Source organism: Ranitomeya imitator, chromosome 6, assembly GCF_032444005.1.
Source record: "Ranitomeya imitator isolate aRanImi1 chromosome 6, aRanImi1.pri, whole genome shotgun sequence".
Classification (NCBI taxonomy): Eukaryota; Metazoa; Chordata; class Amphibia; order Anura; family Dendrobatidae; genus Ranitomeya; species Ranitomeya imitator.
In genome coordinates this window covers 305172213-305191700 of record NC_091287.1, presented here as the reverse complement: position 1 = coordinate 305191700, position 19488 = coordinate 305172213, and the positions used below count along the sequence as shown (strand labels likewise).

Sequence of the window (19488 nt, the reverse complement as noted above, 5' to 3'; positions counted from 1 at the left end):
TATCCGCAGGTGCGTTTTCTATGCGTTTTTTGTGCAGATTTTACCACTGTAGATTTCTATAATGGAGGGGTGCAGAAACGCTGCAGAACTGCACAAAAGAAGTGACATGCACTTCTTTGAAATCTGCGTTTCTGCACAGATTTTTCTGCACCATGTGCACAGGTTTTTTTTTCACATTGATTTACATTGTACTGTAAATCACAGTGCAGTTCTGCAGCGTATCTGCTGCAGTTCTGCACTAAATCTGCACTAAATCTGCATCGTGTGAACATACCCTTACAGACGCATTGAGCATGTCCTCCAAATCGAATCAGAACAGGACATTCTCTGACCATCAAGGATCTCTTTCTCAGATCAGTGATTTTCACGGATGTGTGAATGAACCTATAAAACTCTACGAGTCCATGTGCTGTCTGATTAAAAAAAAAAATCTGTCATCACGCAGGCATATCACCCAAATGTGTGAATGCAGCCTAAGGAATTTTACAGATAACATGATTACTCCAAGTCACACAGTGCAGATGCAGAATAATATTTGCATCCATAAACCTACTGCCGACGTCTCGTTTCTCGTTTGACTAGAGTCAAGGTCTACCAGAATGATGGAAAGAGAAAAGTATGGCGAAGGCGTGGTACAGCTCATGATCCAAAGCATACCACATCATCTGTAAAACATGGTGGAGGCAGTGTGGAGGCAGTGTGATGTCTTGGGCATGCATGGCTGCCAGTAGCACTGGGTCACTAGTGTTTATTGATGATGTGACACAGGACAGAAGCAGCCGAATGAATTCTGAGGGATTCAGAGCCATACTGTGTGCTCAGCTCCAGCCAAATGCAGCCAAACTGGTCGTTGTTTCATACTACAGATGGACAATGACCCAAAACATAAAGCCAAAGCAACCCAGGAGTTTATTAAATACAGAAGTGGAATATTCTTGAATGGCCAAGTCAGTCACCTGATATCAACCCAATTGAGCATGCATTTCACTTGTTAAAGACTAAACTTCAGACAGAAAGGCCCAGAAACAAACAGCGACTGAAAACCACCACAGTGAAGGCCTGGCAGAGCATCAAAAAGGAGGAAACACGGCATCTGGTGATGTCCATGAGTTCAAGACTTCAGGCAGTCATTGCCAACAAAGTGTTTTCAACCAAGTACTAAAAATGAACATTTTATTTAAAATTATTTAATCTGTCCAATTTACTTTTGATCCCTTTAAAAACAGCGTGGCACATGTTAAGGAGCTGAAACTCCTAAACCCTTCATCCAATTTTAATGTGTATACCCTCAAATGAAAGCTGAAAGTCTGAACTTCAACTGCATCTGAACGGTTTTGTTTAAAATTCATTGTGGTAATGTCTATAACCAACATTAGAAAAATGTTGTCTCTGTCCAAATATATATGGACGTAACTGTATGTATACAATATATGTGACCTTGTTATTTTCAGGGCTGCGACGATCATCATGATGAGTTGTGGCTGGGAGATGTCGACATGGGGGTCTGATCAGATGGAGAAGAAACTGGAGAGTGTTGTTCACTTGGTTGGCTGTTGTGAAGGGGTTTCTCTTCACCATGGAGATTATTCTGCGATCATCCACCACTGTTGTCTTCCGTGGGCATCCAGGTCTTTTTGCATTGATGAGTTCACCAGTGCTTTCTTTCTCAGGATGTACCAAACTGTAGATTTTGCCACTCCTAATACTGTAGCAATTTCTCGGATGGGTTTATTCTGCTTTCACAGCTTAAGGATGGCTTGCTTCACCTGCATGGAGAGCTCCTTTGACCGCATGTTTACGTCACAGCAAAACCTTCCAAATGCAAGCACCACACCCCAAGTCAACTCCAGGCCTTATATCTGCTTGAGAATGACAATGAAGGGATTGCCCACACCTGTCCAAGAAATAGCCTTGGAGTCAATTGTCCAAATATTTTTGGTCCCTTTAAAAACAGGGTGGCACATGTTAAGGAGCTGAAACTCCTAAACCCTTCATCCAATTTTAATGTGGATACCCTCAAATGAAAGCTGAAAGTCTGAACTTCAACTGCATCTGAATTTTTTTTAAATTCATTGTGGTAATGTCTATAACCAACATTAGAAAAATGTTGTCTCTGTCCAAATATATATGGACGTAACTGTATGTATACAATATATGTGACCTTGTTATTTTCAGGGCTGCGACGATCATCATGATGAGTTGTGGCTGGGAGATGTCGACATGGGGGTCTGATCAGATGGAGAAGAAACTGGAGAGTGTTGTTCACTTGGTTGGCTGTTGTGAAGGGGTTTCTCTTCACCATGGAGATTATTCTGCGATCATCCACCACTGTTGTCTTCCGTGGGCATCCAGGTCTTCTTGCATTGATGAGTTCACCAGTGCTTTCTTTCTCAGGATGTACCAAACTGTAGATTTTGCCACTCCTAATACTGTAGCAATTTCTCGGATGGGTTTATTCTGCTTTCACAGCTTAAGGATGGCTTGCTTCACCTGCATGGAGAGCTCCTTTGACCGCATGTTTACGTCACAGCAAAACCTTCCAAATGCAAGCACCACACCCCAAATCAACTCCAGGCCTTTTATCTGCTTGAGAATGACAATGAAGGGATTGCCCACACCTGTCCAAGAAATAGCCTTGGAGTCAATTGTCCAATTACTTTTGGTCCCTTTAAAAACAGGGTGGCACATGTTAAGGAGCTGAAACTCCTAAACCCTTCATCCAATTTTAATGTGGATACCCTCAAATGAAAGCTGAAAGTCTGAACTTCAACTGCATCTGAATTTTTTTTTTATTCACTGGGGTAATGTCTATAACCAAAATTAGAAAAATGTTGTCTCTTTCCAAATATATATGGACGTAACTGCATAAATTATTCAGTCTGTGAGTCTCCCCAATTAACTGTAAGGCTATGTGTACACAAAAAATATACAAGGTTTTACAGTACATACAAAGGGAATGAGATCCCTAAAGTCTCATGCTCACGGTTGCTTATTTTTTCCTTATAGACTTTCAGCAGATTAAAATCTGCATAATGTCAATTCTTGCAGCTTATTTCACCCGTACTAATGGGGAAAATGCGTAACAAAAGTTTGGCAAAAAATAAATTTTATGCAGCATTCTTCCTGCCAACACATTAGGATTTGCAGCAGAATTTTCTCCTGCAAATCCTGAACATGTGCACATAGCCTTAGTCCCTGCCCTATGTCCCTCCATATAAGTCATTGATAGCATCATAATGAATTTGTGGGTGGGAGAAGACACTATCAGGTACTGAACATCCTCTGATACCTCCCAATTTGTTACAAGTCCCCAATAGCTCCTCCTCTCACCTTTCAGTTCATTATAAAGTGTCTAGCATTGCCTTTTCCCTCAGCTCCATCATTGCCCTCTCTCCACCTCCATCATTGCCTTCTCATCACCTACATCATTGTTCTCTTCTCCCCCACCTCCATCATTGCCCTCTCCTGCACCTCCATCATTGCCTTCCCCCCACCTCCATTATTGTAGCTCTCTCCCCCACAACCCCTGATTGTCCTGGACCTCTTCCCAGTGTATTGTTTAAAAAAAACAAAAAAACACCACCACTCACCTCTCTGTCCATTCTCCCTCAGCATTGTTGTCGCCGGCAACTTTATCTGACACAGGCGCGTGTTGCTGCTTGCTGACATCATTCTGCTGCACGCGCTTGTGTCAGACAGAAAGCGCCACACCGAACAGGAAGCAGAGGGCAGTTCCCTGCAGCTCCGCTGCCATTTTCTCCTGTAGGCAGTGGAGCTGCAGGGATCGCTCCCTGCCCACTGTGTTTGATGAGTGCAATCAGGTCATTGGCTTCCCAGAGCTTTGGGCTTCGAGAAACAGGCCAGATTGCCCTCAGTATTAGCTGCCCTGCAAGGGGCCTCCTGCATCTCCATGCCCGATGCAGCTACAACGGCTGTAGCGGAGGTATGTCCGTCCCTGCCTCAATACCACAGTACAGCTGTATATAACACTCTACTATAAAATCCAGTTTGAAGCTGGCATTCATGCCATCATTACTGGCATGGGGGTCTTCAGCAGAACCCCAGCTGCAACTCCTCAGTGCACAGATAAGTCACAGGGGTGTTAATGGGAGCATGGAATAACGTTCCCCCCCGTCGGCACAATGTAAATGCTGTTGTAAGAGATTGAGAATGGCAGTTAACAGGTTACCAGTCACGGGTGGAGCTCAGCTCTATGTGCAGCTATTAGAGGCAGATGATGACTGCTTCATGAGGTATGTTGCTGTACTCACGATTCTAGAGGAAAAGGCAACCAAGATCAGCTCTACAGTGCACGTAAAAGCCTGATAATTGGTCAGATATCTGTAGTGGAGGCAGAGCCAAGCAAAGCACAGCAGAGCTCTGCTGGAAGCCTGTGCTGTTTGACACATCCATGTCATACAAATATCCAAAAACCATATATTCATAATTATAGTGGCTAGAGACATATCAATATTAGTCTCACCATTAATAATCAATTTGTGGGTTACTATATTATACAATCTACATAAGAATACAAAGTATCCAAAATAACACAACTCATGGAAATATAAAACTAAATGCAAATTTATTGCACAAAAAATGTTAAAAAACATGGACCATATCATAACTGATACATGTTAGAGGATTGAAAAAGAGAAAATAAATCAAGTGTAGAAAAAAGGAGGTGTTAAGTGAAGTCAGACAGTAAAAAATATTGTGCATTGTTAAACCAAAAGATAATGATCAAATTCAAAGATACATGTAAAATATAAATAACTGCCAATCAAGTCAGTCCATATAGAAATGACTGCAATGTAATGTTTACCCATGGTGAAGTCAGTGGACCATACACATTACCACAACCGCCTCAACACGAGTTTCGCAATTTTGCTTTCTCAAGGGCAGTGTCAGGTAGCTTCAAGCACAGCTCTATGCTATGCGGCTAGTCAGGAGCACACAGAAAAAGTGGCCTACAGGGCTGAGGAGAAACACTGTACTACACAGAAATGTACTTTTTGGAGAAAAAGATCGTCCATTCAGCTATGTGAAGTTGACCACACAGGCAGATGGAGAAGACAAGAGACATACGGCTACAAGAAAAATAGGAAGAAGAAGAATAGATTTACTATGCTTTGTGACAAAATAATAACATGGTGGGAGTAACCCTTTAAAGGAATGGGTGGCCTGGACGTCTTAATATGATCAAATAAAGTGTTACAAGAGTTAGATTTCTTCAATGGGACACCGGTCTAGGGAACCAGCCTGATTGGATAATTTTGGAGTCGGAAAGGAATATGGGGCAATTAGTGTCTGTCTTGTGAGCTTTTTGTGTTCCTGTGGACCAACATGTTAAGCTATAGTTTGAACTCGATGCACCCTTTTCTTTTTCAACTGTATTCACCAATTGGCAAATAGCCCTAATGCAATATGATATAACAATGCATTAGCAAACTAAGACTGCAACAAAATATTTGACAATTGTTAGTTTATTTTCATTCTAGAAAGAGACAATCATAGAGAGTTATATGTCATTTGTTCAATCATACAGTTAAATAAATGGATTTCATCTGATAGGACTGATTTATTCTCCTAAAGGAAAAAAAGAGTTAACATATCCTTTCTATATTACTGCTGAAGCCTTGAACCTTTTAATAAATAAAAAAATATACACCAGTATAGTTATTAGATGAGTTAAGAATGGATGAAGAATATTAATTTGTATCAATCCGGAAATGCAACGCAAGAGTTTATAGAAGTGGACCGATGTGTCAGTCATCCTGAAGGTGAAGGCAATATTACTGGTTCCCTGAAGACTCGATGATCAACTTGTTAGTGGTGTACAAGTGCCCAATTGTAACCTGCAAACAAAAAGAGAAACAATGTTATCACTTCATACATCAAAAATAGAGAATCCAAACAGAAGGCAAACAACACGTGCTTCTCGGATCAAAGAGATAAAACAACGGTAACTGTGGCTCCTGAAACACTGGTGGTACTCAGTCATCCATATATGTTATCCAAGTGGAAAGAATAAAGTCCCTGAAGCTCAGTCTTAAGAAGCAGCATCTTTTAGTGCTATACTGTATATCCACGTGCAAAAAAGGAACAGGGACAAAGAAAACAGCGAGCGGCCCAAGGCCATTTTGTGTCAGTCCAACTTGTTCTCAGGGCAGATTCATAAAAAATGATTATAGGACTGGCACAAAATGTCTGTAGGCCACTCAATGTCTGTACACTGTCCTGACCCCTCTATTTGCCCTAATATGGATCAATAAAAAAGAAGGTGCAAATGTATTCTTTCTACTTGGTCCATCGCAACTAGAGACCATGCTTTATCCTGAAATGAAGAGTGACCAAGCTTTCTCTGTAGGACAGTTAAAGTATGAGACACAATAGCAGAGATTAATCAATGTCTTAAAGAAAAACTGCCTATCACATCCAATGACAGCACAGCCTTCATCTAGAATTCACTTCTTGAAAGATGAAAGCTTTGTCATACTGTGTTTGCAGCAGGAAAACAATCCATACCTGCCAGTAGAAAGGCAAATCCACATATTCTAAATGTGGGTTAATAAATTACAGGGAACCTGTCACCAGGTTTGGCCGATAGGAGTTACGGCCTTCCAGGGCTTATGTACATCATTGTATAATGCTATATATAAGCCCCCAACGTGACCTGGAAGAGAAGAAAAATATCTTTGATTATACTCACCTGCAGGGCGGTCCGCTCCGAGGGGTGTCGCTCTTCTTTTTTGTGAAGGAGCTATTGATTGACCTGGTTTCCTGACATGCACCTGTTTAGCCAGTACATTATTTTTTGTCATTTAGCATGAGTAAATTGAGAAAAATCACCCATATTACCAATTTAATGATAGTAAATTTGCAAATGTAATGAGGTCATTAATGTTTATTAGCTGTTGGCTTTCCGGGCTGGCAGAAAACCATGCTCCTTGCACATGTTTAGGCCATACTTCAATTATATAAGGGGATACAATCTCTATGATGCCGTGCCCATGTGCAGTGTTCAATAGGAATGGATCCAGGCACAGGGACGGACACAGTATTTCACAGCAGGCAATGTAAGAACTATTGCGGCAGCTTACACAACCACCACCTGATCTTCACTACAGCACAGACGGATGTGATCAGAGTTTTTTTTGTTTTTAAATTCACTTTCTTTCCCCAGACTAAATACACTTGCATGTGAGTTTACACACGAAGCAGAGAGCGCCACTCTTGGCCGTCTGCCATGTTCCAGAGGTCAATGTCTCAACATTTTCATAACAGTTCAGTTACCAAAAACAAACACGGCCCTGAAAATACACAATACCCTGCATGCAAAAGAGGTACGGCGAGTCCAGAACGACTCCTCTCCAATGACTCGCTGTACGGAAGAATCAGAACTTTGCTCTGGAACAATCGATATCGGAAGCAATGAACTAAAGTGCTTTGTGGATCACACAGCAAACGTTCCATTTCAGGGTTAGTGGCCCCTTACATGACCATAAATGGGATTTAGCAAGTCCGAGCTTTATTAGCAGCTCTGCAATCCTTCTACCACTGCATGTTATATAGCTTCTGCTCTCATCCGATAGCGTCCGGTGGAAGATACTGTAGTCGGCATCATACATTTACTTCCACGGTGACCAGCAATGATAACACAGCCGGGCACAAGCAGCAGAACCTGCTTACAGCTTCCTTATTTATTTTACTCACTTATATAGCGCCATTAATTCCACAGCGATTTACCAACATCATCATCACTGTCCCCATTCGGACTCACAATCTAGATTCCCTATCAGTATGTCTTTGGAGTGTGGGTGCAAACCGGAGAAGCGGGAGGAAACCCACGCAAACACGGAGAGAACATACAAACTCCTTGCAGATGTTGTCCTTCTTTGGTGGGATTTGAACCTAGAATCTCAGTGTTGCAAAGCAACAGTACTAACCAAAGAGCTATGCTGCCCACAGTGCCAACCTCTTAACCAACAGCCATCCCTCCATCCTCTACTTCCCGAGAAAAATAGTCTTAGTTACTCACCGGTTAACGGTGTTTTTCGGAGTCCATGACAGCACTACGGAGAGAGGGGATCCGCCCTTCAGGAACAGGAAACCTACAGATACATAAGGGCGGCACCTCTCCCCACGCATCAGTTGGTTTACAGAGCACAAGAGGACCACCAAGGTTAATAGCATACACAATAAACAATAATACAATATTAACTATTCACTACCCGTGAATTATATATAAAGGAAGAGGTGTACACCCAGAACTTTAAGAAGACGGGAGGGTATGTACAGGTGCTGTCATGGACTCCGAAAAACACCGTTAACCGGTGAGTAACTAAGACTTTATTCGGTCGTCCATGACAGCACTACGGAGAGAATTACAGGGAGTAACTAACTAGGGAGGGACTACAGCTTGCAGCACCCTTACACCAAAAGAGAGGTCAGAGGAGGCACCCAGGTTCAATCTATAATGGCTATAGAAAGTGTTTGGAGAAGACCAAGTAGCAGCCTTACAAATCTGGTCGATCGACACCTCCAATCTTTCTGCCCACGAAGCCGCCATAGCTCTAGTGGAATGCGCTTTAAGACCTTCAGGCGCCGGCTTGCCCTTTGAGATATAAGCCAGCGAGATAGCCTCCCTGATCCATCTAGCTAGAGTAGACTTCGATGCTCTATGCCCTTTCCTACTACCCTGATAGGACACGAATAAGGCATTATCTAACTTCCAGGGATCAGTTACCGCTAGATACTGCAGGATACATCTTCTTACATCTAAAGTGTGTAACTTCCTTTCCTTATCGTTAGTAGGATTGGGGAGGAAAGATGTAAGGACTATTTCCTGTGTTCTGTGGAAACTGGACACTACCTTAGGGAGATATGCTGGATCAGGGGATAGTATCACTATCATCCCTAAGCTGCATGTAAGGGGGAACCCTGGATAATGCTTGGATGTCGCCTATCCTACGCGCCGATGTTATGGCCACCAGGAAGGCTACTTTAAGGGATAGATTTTTAATAGAGGCTGAAGTAATTGGCTCAAATGGGGCCTCTGTCAAGGCTGAGAGGACTAGGTTCAGGTCCCAAGGCATGACTCTATTCTTCACAATTGGCCTAGACCGTTTTGTTGCCCTGATGAATCTGCTGACCCAGTGATTCTCAGCAATGTTGCAGCCAAAGAGGGCCCCTAAGGCTGATACCTGCACTTTAAGAGTATTTGGGGATAACCCCATATCTAACCCCCTTTGTAAGAATTCCAAGATCTGGACAATCGGTATTGACTTTCCAGCTGTTGCCCCCGAGTTCTGAAGAAACCTCTTCCAGATTCTGACATAGATTTTTGTGGTTATCATTTTCCTGCTTTTCAGCAGCGTGTTAATGAGGGCCAGCGAGAACCCTCTATCTTTTAGTAGCGCCCGCTCAAAATCCACGCCGTCAGATGAAGGCCAACCGCTCGAGGATGGTAGACTGGGCCCTGGGATAGGAGATCCGGAATGTCTGGTAAGACCCATGGGTCGGACACCGACATAGCCCTCAGGCATGGAAACCACGTCCTTCTGGGCCAGAAGGGGGCAATTACTATCACTGTGGCCTTGTCCTTCCTGATTTTCCTCACCACCAGAGGAAGTAGAGACAGGGGAGGAAAGGCGTAGGCTAGCCTGAAGTTCCAGTCTATGAGGAGGGCGTCTACTGCCAGGGGATTTTCTCTGGGGTTCAGAGAGCAGAATTGTGCCACTTTCCTGTTTCCTTTTGTGGCAAACAGGTCTACCTCTGGTTGTCCCCACCTTTCCACGATAAGGTTGAAGATGGTGCCGTTCAGGGACCACTCTCCCTGCCTTAATGTGTTGCGACTTAAGAAATCCGCTGTAGTGTTTTCTGCCCCTTTTATGTGTAGAGCCGTCAACGAGAGAAGATGTTGCTCTGCTAGATGAAACAGACGATCTGCTACACACATCAGGGATCTGGAACGAGTCCCGCCTTGGTGATTTATGTATGCCACGGCGATTGTCCGAGAATACCCGCACGTGGTGGCCCTGTAGATAGACAAGGAGTGTTTTAACCGCCTGTTCCACAACCGTTAACTCCTTTAGATTGGAAGACATCTCCATCTGATCATGATCCCAAAGCCCCTGGACCAATGAATCTCCCATGTGAGCCCCCCACCCAGAAGGGCTAGCGTCCGAGGTGATAATATGAGTTATATTATACTCCCAGGGGACCCCTGTGGACAGGTTCTTTTGATCTAACCACCACTCGAGGGATACCACAGCGTCTTGGGATAGGGTCAGCAGACTGTCCAGACCTCCTCCCAACCTTTTTTGATGTAACAGCACCTCGCCCTGGAGTATCCTCGTATGATACTGAGCCCATCGGACCGCTGGAATACAGGACGAGAGAGACTAACAGAGACATGGCTCTACGTAGGGACATGGTGGGGTTTTTTGAGGCATTCAGCACCTGAAGGTGCAGGCGATTAATTTTTTTCTTGAGGCAAACGGCATTCCTGAACCTGGGAATCCAGGGTCAGGCCTAAAAATCGCTGCACCGTCATGGGCTGTAACCGAGATTTTTTAACGTTTAGCATCCACCCCAGACGCTCTAGAGCCGACATCACTTTATGCAACTGTTCTAGACAGTGATCCGCCGTTTTACCTACGATAAGGAGATCGTCCAGGTAGGGGATTATTAGAATGTTATACTCATGTAGGTGTGCCATAACTTCCGCCATTACCTTGGTAAATACCCGAGGGGCGACTGAAATCCCAAAGGGAAGGGCCCTATACTGGAAGTGTCTTATTACCCCATCCAATCGTACCGCCACCCTCAGGTATCGTTGGTGACCTGCATAAATAGGGATATGGTAATAGGCGTCCTTCAAATCCAATACTACCATAAAGCAGTTTTTAAACAGCAACTTTATTGCGGTATTAATAGTTTCCATTTTAAATGGTTGAACGGTCAGAAAATTATTCAGCGCTCTAAGGTTGATAATTGTTCTGAAGGAGCCGTCTGGTTTACTTATTAGGAATAGAGGAGAGTAGAATCCACTACCCTGTTCTCCTTCCGGAACCTCAGATAGGACATTTTTATCGAGCAGATCGTGAACTTCCGCTTCCAGGGCCGCCTGTTCCGCTGGAGAGGATCTGAGAGGGGTGACTCTGAAGAAGTTCTGAGGGATAGAGGAGAATTCTAGCCGCAGACCCGTAGCTATCAACCCCAAAATCCAATCACTACTGGAGATCTTGGACCAGGCCAGGTAGAAGGCAGATAGTCTACCTCCCACCGGGGCGACTAGTCATTGGGGTGGTTTTTTGACTTCACGGGGTGGCTCCTGACGTCCTCCACCAAACATGAACCCAGTACCTCTCTTCTTTTTCTCGTCCCATCTGCTCTGATCTCTGGCCGGTCTCCTCCGGAAGAATCTTTTCCCTGCGAAGGGGCGCCTGTAAGAAGTAGTTGGTAGATTAGGAAACTTCTTCTTCTCATCTCCGGCTTTCTCTAGTAGCTCATCTAGGACTGGCCCAAACAGGTATTCCCCTTCGCATGGGATAGAGCACAGACGAGATCTGGACTGAAGGTCACCCGGCCAACATTTCAGCCATAGGGCTCTGCGCGCTGCGTTCGATAGTCCTGCCGCTCTAGCCGCCATTCTTGCGGAATCCGCAGAAGCATCTGCGAGAAAGGCAGCAGCATTTTGAATTGTTGGCAGGAATTTCAACATGGAATCTCTGGAAACACCTTCTTCCAATTTAGACCCCAGCTGATCTAGCCAGACCATCATCGATCTAGCTGCGCATGTCGCAGCTACCGCAGGTCTCAAGGCACCAGCCGACATTTCCCATGTCCCTTTAAGGAACGAGTCAGCCTTTTTATCTAGAGGATCCTTTAGGGAAGCCATGTCGTCAAAGGGGATAGAAGATTTCTTAGATGCCTTAGACACCGCCGCGTCTAATTTTGGTGCCTTATCCCATGTGTTCACCATGGGGTCCTCAAAGGGGTATCTTCGTTTAAAGGCCGGTGGAAAAGAGCCTTTTTTCTCTGGCTTTTTCCATTCTTTTTTAATGAGGTTTTGGACCTTGTCATTGAGCGGAAAAAACCTACGTTTTTTAGGGTCTAGGCCGCCAAACATTAAGTCATGTGCTGAAAGTTCTGGTCTTTCATCCGCCACCCCCATAGTGGATCTAACTGATTTAATCAGTTTGTCCATTTGGTCCAACGGGAAACAGAACCGGTTAGACTCTTCATCCGAAGAGGACGCTGAGGAGACAGAGGCGTCTGAATCATTCTCCCTACTTGGGCCAACAGACGAATCCGAATTTGAGGCGCTAGGCTCCCTTCTTCTTTTGGAAGGCTCCCCCCGGGATAGGGATTTCAGGGAATCCTTCACCTCCTTTCTGATAATCTCCCTAAGATTTGATGTGAAATCCGGAGACTCCTCCGCCACCTATGGGAGCGGAAAAAAAGGTTATGTAATTCCTCCGGTGCTACCGCTATATAGTATCCCATTCAACTATTTCCTACCGTCTGCCGCACACACGACTGACAAAGTCTTTTAGGGTAGGCGTCTGGCAAAGGGCAAGCGCATAGCGCGCACTCCTTGTTTTTTGATTTACCAGCGCTTTTTTTCCCCTATGGAAATAAACATAGGAAAAGACTGCATCAGGGTACATTCACGAAGATCTCTTACCCAGGCAGTAGCGGTAGGTACCGGATTACTGGGGGGTCGGTCCAGATCCTTCTGTCTTGATCTGCGACTGGCCTGAACACTGTGCCCGCGGGTCTTCTGCTGGGTATTTGCCTCCGAGGATCTGTCCTCTTGCTCCAGCAGGTCACCGGCAGCTTCTGGCACCTCCATAGCTGCAGATGCCATTAGCAGCTCTGCAGCAGTCTAATCGGCCATATATAGCCCTCCCCCATCCGGAACATGTGCAGGTGTGCATGGCCAGCTTAATCAATCCCCCCCCTGTGCCGGACCCTGCTCCACCCGCCCCTGGACGCTCCCTCCCCATCGCTCCCACCGCATGCAGGACTGCGGTATCCCAGCTGAAGCCGGCCGGCGTCTAACTTCCGGTCCCGGCTCCGCCCCCCCTCGCGTCACTTCCGGTAACGCTAGAGCGCTCAGGGACGCACCCGGAAGCCGGCGTCGCCGGATCCCCCAGCCGCACCCCGCCATACCATCACCGCACATGGCCCCAGCACAGCGGCGATCGCGGCGGAAGCCGGCGCCCGACCCCCGGATCCGCCCCGATCCCAAAGGAGTGCAGAGGGGCGCTCCGGGAAGCCCGCGCCGCATGGATAGGCCTCAGAGGTAGGGAGGACAGGGGCACGGGAGAGCGAATGGACCGGGGGGGTGGGGGAGACATACTCACCTTTGCTGGCCACAGAGACAGACCTCCTCCGGACGCTGCTCCCCACTGCACTGCTCACTGTCGTGGAGCCCTACCCGGGCCCACCGTGGCGCTTCCAGGGACCCGCACTGCCCGAGGTATGAGACCCCCTCGCTACCTGGGTCGGACAGCCGGCCTGGGTGCTTGATAGGTGACTGAAGACCAATCTGTAGGGAATCCTGTCCTCCAGGAACAGGAAACCAACTGATGCGTGGGGAGAGGTGCCGCCCTTATGTATCTGTAGGTTTCCTGTTCCTGAAGGGCGGATCCCCTCTCTCCGTAGTGCTGTCATGGACGACCGAATAAAAATGATGCTAATGTCAACTACACATGAAGACTTGTCAGACGTGGTCACCAAGAGTAGATGTCAGTTCAGAAATGGATAGCTGCTATATTCAGCTGCTAACCAACAGGGGGCGCCACGTAAGACAGGAATATAGACATGCACAGAACCACAACAATGGGGAGGGCGTGTGTATTCATTCTACAGCATCTACTACTGTACTGGCTAATCAGGACCCCTGCTACCTCAGCTACAAGGGAGAAACACAGGAGACACCATGCTGCTATTACTATAGGGGTAAAGTTGGTGCTGCTGCTATGACCATGGAAAGGGGGGGAAGGGATACCTTGTTTGTTAATCTGATACAAGCTTTGGGAAAAGAGTATGTATTGTGCAAAACCAAATGTCTATACATTGTCTGTAGATTGCATCATTACTGGTGCTTAACACCTTAGGCCATGGAAGCCAAAACCATGAGAGGAACAATCAGAGAAAAAGTATAATTCAAACACGTAACCACTTCTGCATTTATTACCCACTCCAGGTTTTGGCTTACCAATACTGAGGTAAAATACTGACCAAATACTGAACATGTGAACGTGGCCTTAGAAGTTGGCTACGAAAACAAAGATATGTCCAGGGCTGTCATATAAGCAGTTCATGGACACGATATTTTCTGAAGAGACCACATGTAATACCGCAACACTGTGTTGTGCTATGTACACTAAAAAAGTGTAATGGAACTTTTCAAAGCTGTACAACGCCATAGTGGCCAAAACACAAACAAAAAACTTACATGTGAACATAACCTTCGTTCAATTACAGATAAAACTAAAGGGAATCTGTCACCTAATTTTGGCTCTATAAACTGTGTCCACTGCCATTGAGGGCTTATCTACAGCATTCGGTAATGCTGTAGATAAGCCCCCGATGTAACCTGAAAGTTAAGAAAAACAAGTTACATTATACTCACCGAGGGGTGGTCCGGTCCGATGGGCATCGCAGGTCCGGGGCCTCCCATCTTCATGCGAAGACGTCGTCTTCCTTGCTTCTGTTGCGGCTCCTGCGCAGGTGTAATTCTCTGCCCTGTTGAGGGCAGAGCAAAGTACTGCAGTAAGCAGGCGCCGGGAAAGGTCAGAGAGACCCAGCACCTGCGCACAGCAATAATTTGCGCTGCCCTAAAAAGGGCAAATCAGTAGGCCTGTGCAGGAGTCGAAACAAGCAAGGAAGAGGAGGTCATAGCATGAAGATGGAAGGCGCCGACCCGGACCCGCGACGCCCATCGGACTGGACCGCCCTGGGGTGAGTATAATCTAACTTGTTTTTCTTAACTTTCAGGTTACATCGGGGCTTATCTACAGCATTACAGAATGCTGTAGATAAGCCCCTGATGGCAGTGGCGGCAGTTTTTATGAGAAAAATGAGGTGACAAATTCCCTCTTCAATCCCGGTTTCCTTCATTTCCAGAGAAAAAGATAGTATACTAATTCAGTACCAGGCAGATATAATGCATTGGGGAAGGAGACCAAAATGGAGAAAGGAAACCTGATTATAAGCTTCTTTGTGGTTTCAAAGCCCCCAGGATATACCAGAAGATGGCCACCAGCTGCATAGTATGACTGCAAAAAGAACATAGTGCGATTGTACAACGGGTACCGTGTGGAACTACACTTATTTTTCATGTTTTTTTTTAGAGATTTGGGCTGTTTGTGGAGATTTACTCATACTCCAGTAATTTTACATACCTGTCGTCTTTTATTGCCATTTTCTCATAAATGATCAAGCATGATTAGGCAAGACGTTAACAGATAGTATTCCAGGGTGCGCAATATGGCAGAAACACTTAGTATATGACACTCCTTCTATAAATAAAGCCAGTTCCAGCTCATACAGATATTTATCGTTGGCCTCACCACTGCTTGCATTGATCTCCACACCGCTGGCTGGCAGTGACTGATTGTGCAGTATTAGCACTAAACTAAAATGTGTAACACATTACTAGCTAACCAAACATGCAGAGCACACAAAGTCGACATCTCAGAGATCCGGTCACAGTCTCAAAAGGCTCTTGTACAAGGCTGTGTTATGGCCCCTTACAGCCAGTGACAACAAAGAGGGACAGGAGAAAATGGAGCTAGTTAGTGCTTAGCATGTGACATAATTTATATAGCGCCATCATCAGGGCCGTATTTAGAGTTTATGCTGCCCTAGGCACTTTTCGTGCTGCCTCCCCCATTGGTATGACTAATGCAGATACTGCCGACAGTGACTTAAGGTACCTTCACACAACGATTTCGTTAACGATATTGTTGCTTTTTGTGACGTAGCAACGATATCATTAACTAAATCGTTATGCGTGACAGCGACCAACGATCAGGCCCCTGCTGGGAGATCGTTGGTCGCTGGGAATGATCAGGACCTTTTTTTTGGTCGCTGATCACTTGCTGTCATCGCTGGATCGGCATGTGTGACGCCGATCCAGCGATGTGTTCACTGGTAACCAGGGTAAACATCGGGTTACTAAGCGCAGGGCCGCGCTTAGTAACCCAATGTTTACCCTGGTTACCATTGTAAAAGTTAAAAAAAAACAAACAGTAGATACTCACATTCCGGTGTCTGTCACGTCCCCCGGCGTCAGCTTCCCACACTGACTGTCAGCGCCGGTCGGCCGTAAAGCAGATCGGTGACGTCACCGCTGTGCTCTGCTTTACGGCCGGCCGGTGCTGACACAGTGCAGGGAAGCTGACGCCGGGGGACGTGACAGACACCGGAATGTAAGTATGTAATGTTTGTTTTTTTTAACTTTTACAATGGTAGCCAGGGTAAACATCGGGTTACTAAGCGCGGCCCTGCACTTAGTAACCCGATGTTTACCCTGGTTACCCGGGGACCTCGGCATCGTTGGTCGCTGGAGAGCTGTCTGCGTGACAGCTCTCCAGCGACCACACAACGACCTAAACAGCGACGCTGCAGCGATCGGCATCGTTGTCTATATCGCTGCAGCGTCGCTAAATGTGACAGTACCTTTAGGCTTCTTTGACATCAGCAATTTTTGCCATTTGCGGCAGATCCAGCAGTTTTTCAGCATCTGCCACGTAACGGATCACTTACGGCAACACTGTGTTCGGCCTCATTCGTTCAATATGGGGCTTGCGGACATGTGTAGCACTTGCCACGATCCGGATAGCAGTGTTTTTGTCTCACCACAAGTGCAAAACTGCAAGTGCCGCACATGTCTGCAAGTAGCCATCACTACCTGTCCCTGCACCTTGCTAGCTCATCCCCAACATCCCACTCTGACCTAAAACTACACTATAAAGCTTTAGAAAAACAATTTATTAACTGCCATATTCCTATGATAATGAGGGATCCAGGTTACGGCGTAGAATGGGACGGGTAGTCTCCGGGTCTCCAATCTCTCCCCCTCGCTGCTCTTATCACGCCCCGCTGGGCGTCATCATTCCTTCTTTTCTCGCCCCCTATGCTAAAATTCCCGCCTCCTCCTGATAATGTATGACGGGCAGCCGGACATCAGTTCCGGTCCGGTGCATTGTGGGGGCTTATCAGGTGTACGACCAGTACGGGACAGCTTCAATATGAGGACTGCGCGTGCACCTGGACCCAGACCGTACAGCCCATAAACCTGCTGTATTTTTACAGCAGCTATCTTAATCTGATGAATTGGTATGGCATAACTGAGTATAGCTAGGAGAGTCTCCCTTATTATTAAAACATAACTTAATACAACACTAAAATCATGGACAAAAAAGACACAACGAAAACCACGTGTATAAAGTGCTCGTGCATACCAGTGCTCAAGATAAAAAATGGTTTGGTCTCACCATTGTAGTAGACATATTAATAGAGGGTCCATTTTTTCATAAGAAGGGGAGGGACTGAAATATTTCTCTGACTCCCTGTCGTGCCGCTGGCTCCTGACACTGTGGCTCTCTGACCGGCGGGGACGATTTCACCGCCGATCAGAAGCGGTGTTTGCTGCGCTGTCATGCACATGACAGCGTGTCAAACACTGCAATGTCGGGCCCGCTCTGCTGGATGACAGGCTGCATGGACACATCATGCAACCTGCCATCTAGAGATAGTAGAACCGAGTGTGAGGTCACATTCTGCTGTCCTTGACTTTTCTGCAGCAAATAGGCTGCAAGAAAAGTCAACCTGCGTATTTGCAGCGTTTTTTTTTTTACCATCCATTCAGTCAATGGGTGAAAAACGCTGAAAAAAGTGACATGCTCCATGCCACAAAAAAGCACAAAATGCTGATCACACAAAAAACCAATGTGTGTGCAGGAGATTTCTGAAATACCATAGGCTTTGCTGGTACTGCAAAAAGCAGCTGAAAATTAGCATACAAAAGCAGCAAAAAAAAAAAACACAGCAAAAACACCCAGTGTGAACTTACCCTAAAACATTACTAATAAGGCTGTGTTGATGTGTTGTATTTTTGCAGGGTTTTTTGCTGCTTTTTTATGCAAGTTGTAAGCTGCGTTTTACAGTATCAGGAAAGTGTATGAGATTTCAGAAATCTCATGCACACACTTTGGTTTCATTTCCCTGACTGATTTGGAAAACTACTGTGTTTTTAGAAACTGCAACATGTCACTTTCAGGTTTTTATGCCTTTGTTTAAAAAAAAAAAAATGCTGAAAGTGACATGCTGCACTTTTTAAAAACGCAGCAGAAATCGCAAGTAGTAGTTTTTGGTGCAAAAACCTTAGAGTTAAATCAGACTTTTTTGGGGAGGTGGAAGGGCACTAAACTTTATCAACATGCACGAGAGACAACAAAACACAGCAAAAACTGCTTTTTGTAAGCAGCTTAAATGCAGCTTTAAATTTGCATTAAAAAAAAATGCAACATGTGAACATAGACTAACAGTTCCATACATCTCGTCATCACTATGTACAGCGCTGCCTAAAAGAAAATAGTGGACAAGCTGCTAAATATCAGAAATGTCACACAATAACAATCAGTCATAAATGCTGACAACCCCACATGTAGGTGCAGACCGTATGCCAGGGTAGTGTCATTATGGATAGCAGAGCTCATATTGGACCTGTCTATGACCTTCTAGGGACCACCTAGTATTTTCCCCCATAGTGACCCTTAGGCTAAGTGCACACGCTGCAGATTCCATTGCGGAATTTTCCACAGCGGATTTCCAAAATCCGCAGTGAAAAACCGCTGCGGTTTTTACTGTGGATTTACTGCGATTTCTTTTGTGGTTTCCTCTGCGGGTTTTCACCTGCAGATTTTTATTGGAGCAGGGGCAAACCCGCAGCGGAATCCGCAGAAAAAATGGACATGCTGCGGAAAATAAACCGCTGCGTTTACGCACGTTTTTTTCCGCAGCATGTGCACTGCGGATTTCATTTCCCATTGCTTTACATGGTACTGTAAATGCATGGGAAACTGCTGCGGATCCGCAGCTACGGAAACGCAGCAAAATCCACAGCGTGTGCACATACCCTTAGGCTGGGTTGACATTGCGTTAATGGGTTAACGCTAGCGGACTCCATTACATGGTGAAATTGTCGCAATTAATGCCATGCAACGGATCCGTTAGCGCACCCGTTGACTTGACTGCAATGTGCTAACAGATCTCTAGTGCATCGCTAGAGCATGCCATTTTTGGCACGCGCTAGCGATGTCCCATTAGTTTTGGACTATGTGCTAAACGGACTGCTCTAACGCAATGTGAACCTAGCCTTACATGACAGGCGGCTGCAGACCATCTGCTGACAGCACAGTGACATGATGAAGGTGCCAGGACTTGCAGGCATTGCTGGGACCA

The 19488-nt window shown here is 45.7% G+C and overlaps 1 protein-coding gene across 2 annotated transcripts in view; it reads right to left on the bottom strand.

Moving 5' to 3' along the window:
- Positions 1-5468: 5468 nt before the first annotated feature.
- LYRM4 (LYR motif containing 4) overlaps positions 5469-19488 on the bottom strand; it is a 211430-nt gene continuing 197410 nt past the window's right edge. For both annotated transcript variants that reach the window (XM_069730710.1, XM_069730711.1), the window contains exon 4: positions 5469-5858. In XM_069730710.1, the coding sequence (XP_069586811.1) occupies positions 5796-5858 (63 nt within the window). In that variant the 3' untranslated portion in view covers positions 5469-5795. The remainder of the gene's footprint in view (positions 5859-19488) is intronic.